General features: G+C 36.3%; 1 protein-coding gene across 1 annotated transcript; it reads right to left on the reverse strand.

Annotated features, from left to right (window-relative positions):
* Positions 1–436: 436 nt before the first annotated feature.
* On the reverse strand, positions 437–2,827 carry psenen (presenilin enhancer, gamma-secretase subunit). Its single transcript, XM_070834685.1, has 4 exons — positions 2,728–2,827; positions 2,243–2,324; positions 1,887–1,991; positions 437–1,046 (listed from the first exon to the last, which is right to left on the reverse strand). The coding sequence occupies exons 2-4, from the start codon at positions 2,301–2,303 to the stop codon at positions 907–909; spliced, it is 306 nt and encodes a 101-aa protein (XP_070690786.1). The 5' UTR covers positions 2,304–2,324; positions 2,728–2,827; the 3' UTR covers positions 437–906.
* Positions 2,828–3,737: the final 910 nt, after the last annotated feature.

Genomic DNA, 3,737 nt, shown 5'->3' on the forward strand with positions numbered 1-3,737 from the left:
TCATAAATCTGTTTTATTAAGTGACTCCCTGTGTCATAGAAAGTACTGATCGTGCTGATACTTCTGACTTGTTCTTGGCACGCTCTTGTGCAATGAGCAGTGGGCACATGTTCTCCCTGTTAGTAATGTCACTCCAGCTTTGACTGGAGTGACTAAAAATGGCACTGATTATGTTATGACTCATATAGGATGATAGGGAAGTGGGGACATTTGGAGGGATTAAGTTATTGGGTTTCACAACAGGCGCCAGTCACTGTCCGGACTTCAGGAGACCTCTGTAACAATGCAAAACATTAGGAGTATAGATGGAGACCATAGTTTGCAGATGAGTCATCACACAAAAAGTCCATACTGGATCGCAGAGGGTTATTCTAACATAACAAGTATGAAATTCTGACTCCCCATGGGAAATACAGTACACAGAATAAAGACGAAGCATTATGGATTTTTTTTTTTATTCGTCATTCATACGCAAGTAAAAATTGTTTTGGGTGCACAATCACACAAATATTAAATTTAAAAGAAAAAAAAACAAACAATTTGTTGAATCTATTGATCAATGTCCCGGACAAACCTGAACACACAACCAGCATGATCATGACATACTGTTAGATACTGTTATTACAGTTAACATTGTCTGCTATACAAGATTATTTAGCCAATTCAAAAAAAAAAACTTTATCAAAGGCCATGGCAAGCACATAAAACATGAATTTTCAAATCCTACAGCATTTATCTTTCAAAGACATGAGGGATTACTCTGTTAACATTATTCAGCCATTGAATTTAGCTCCAGAGACAACACAGATCACCCAGGTCTTTCACTGTATTTAAAGAAAGAAAATTCTTTGGTCCATTATAGTGGATCCTTAGTTATTTTCAAAAAACCTGTCATCAAAAAGTGTCTCAAGGAATGCCCAGTGGAATTGTAAAGGAGAGGTAGTCTCCCACCTCGCCCCATTCTGCTCTGAAGTGCTGGAAAATAATTATCCATGTGGTGAGTACTGCCACCCAGAGCAGTAACCCCAGTGCTGACCGCTTCACATCTAGATGAAAAACACACAACAGACAATTGCTTAGCATTAAAACAATAGACATGCTCACTGGTATATATTTCAAGCTCTATCTTTACTTAAAACTACTTTTTAAAAAAAGTTTCAGTAATGGAAGAAATATATATGGGAGACAACGGCATTCACTCTCTTAATTGCTGATTTGAGCAAAGCTCAGGTGAAATATCTGTTGATGTCAGCTAGGCTGAAATATTTGATACATATTTAATCATACTTCAGGCATAAGAGTAGGAAATATTGACCAAAATAATTTTATGACATTACATTTTTATTTAGCAATAAGTCAACACTATATGTTAATGTATTCAAAATCACTTATTGAGTCAAATAGTTTTTATTGTTTTCCTAGAGAAAAAAATGTGTTATTAGGTATTTTAGATCTCATTTATATAGATATAAGAATTCTATCTAAAAATACCACTATATTAAAGATCTATAATTAACAACATTTAATCATCATCCACCACAACTGAAGGACCAGTCAATCAACTTTCTTTAACTTAAAAGGACATCATATGTCGTCCAGGATATAAGAAAAGTGAAGAGATATTCTAACTTCATCCCAGAAGTTTGACTACAGTTGAGCAAAAATACACACATATTCTCCACAGTGTGTGTGTGCAGCACTGCTGCATCTAAATTGTACAGCCCTGCTAAACCTTAGGGTAAGATTTTGACCAAATTAAAAACGTATCCACAGCATGCTGTAACTACTGAAGGAGATTAGATATGTACAAATATTTATTTAAGTTAAACAGGTGCAGTAATGGTTTGTAGAATCTTTGGTATTAAAGTTGCAGTTATGACACTTACAAGTTTTTATCTGGAGCTGTTCAGTGTAAGCTGGTTTTACAAAGGCCTCTCGAAAAAACCAAACAACATTGACCAGCCACAGGAATGGCAGAAAAGCGAAGCCACCTGAGAGAAAAAGATGGGGGAAAAAAACATCATTAATGACAATACCACAGGATTTATGCTCATATACTCAAGATTGTTCATCTTTTCCTTTACAAAATGCTTAAAGGTCCCTTAAAAGGACTACATCAGATCATTTTCATATAAATACAGAAATTACTTGGATGTACACAACCTTTACAAACCAAATGAGAAAAAGGTAAGATTGAATGTTTGTACGGGTACTTGCCATGACTCATTTTAAGTACTCTTACCTAGATAATATTTCCTGCAGAGGCTGAGTTTCTCCTCATTTGGCAGTCGTTCCAGATTCATCCCTGCTTTGTTTGTATCCTGCTACATAAAGAAAAGTGGGTTACAGCACAGCAGCAACTCGACAGCCACCTAAAGACATGAAACTTTTGTGACATGTGTGATGCTGATTATTTCTATGTTTAAGACTCGATCGTCTGTTGGGCCTGAATATTACTTAAACAAGGTAATCTTCTGAAAACTGTGTAAAATCCAAGCAATAAAGCTCCCTGCTGGTGCTTGCTGACCTGGTTTGCATTGTCAGATGACTCGAAATTCACCTCAGGCTAACGTTAGCATTTCGTTAGCTTAGCAATATAAGATTGGGTTGTTCGGACTGCTACAAACAGCTATAGCGTTAGCTTACACGGGTATCCACATACTGGGCGAAGTGGTTTTATAATGTTTCTCAGGGGCTAGTATACTATACATTTATGTGATAATTTACCTGATATTTTCACGCCCAGAAAGTCTCAATCGTCACAAATGAACAAAACAGAAAAAAAACAGATACTTCCTCCTCCTTCTTCTTCTGAACCGAGTTCTTCTTCGTCTTTCCTTTGTGTTTGTACGGCAGCCAAACGCTAACCTGCACCGCATACCGCCACCTACCGCACCGACTGTGAGCGACATGAGTCAATGCTTTTATAATCCCTTTATAAGAGACTTAATACTTTAAGGATGGTCCTGTATCGTCCCTCTTCCCCTTATCTGCCGCCATCTTTATCTTTAAAAATCCTTTAATACTCAACTCCCTTCCAATCCAAGCCTTGTCACTTCTCACATGTTTTACATCCAGAGGGACAAAATAATCTCTATTACATCAACTTCAGAGTTTTAATTATACTGTTTCTGCTCACTTGTTCTCTTGCAGTACACTTGAGTCTTGTATACTTGACAAACAAATTAGGAAATGAATGATATAGGCCTACGCTAAGCTTCGTGATAAATCTTACCTTCATGAAAGTTGTATCAGTTTTGTTGAAACTGTTTTACAGTGGTGCTGATAAAACGTTATGATCAATTTGGTTTGGTCAGTTTAGTTTTATATGGTGTTACTGAGAGGTGATGCATTATGACAATACTTTACATTACATTACATTATAATGCATGCCTCGAAAGTCTTGCAATATTTAACTTACCAACATTTACGTTTTTAAGAACATTTTTAAACAGCACTATGGGCAGCCTTGGAACTTTAAGTAGGATACACCAAAACAGAATCACAAATAATCAACAGAATTAAGATTCATGCAATCAATAATACATAATAAATAGCTGGACACATCTATGTAGCTAAATAGCATAACCTGGTGTGCACTGTGTTATTTATCAATTTAATGTAATGTTATTTTATTTTTTCTAATGTGTAGTATGCATACATTTCTGGATGGAGATGTGACGCACAGTCTCCACCAGCGACCGGCCACCAAAAAAAAAAAACTCACTTTCCCTTGC

This window comes from Pempheris klunzingeri, chromosome 8, assembly GCF_042242105.1.
Source record: "Pempheris klunzingeri isolate RE-2024b chromosome 8, fPemKlu1.hap1, whole genome shotgun sequence".
Taxonomy (NCBI): domain Eukaryota; kingdom Metazoa; phylum Chordata; class Actinopteri; order Acropomatiformes; family Pempheridae; genus Pempheris; species Pempheris klunzingeri.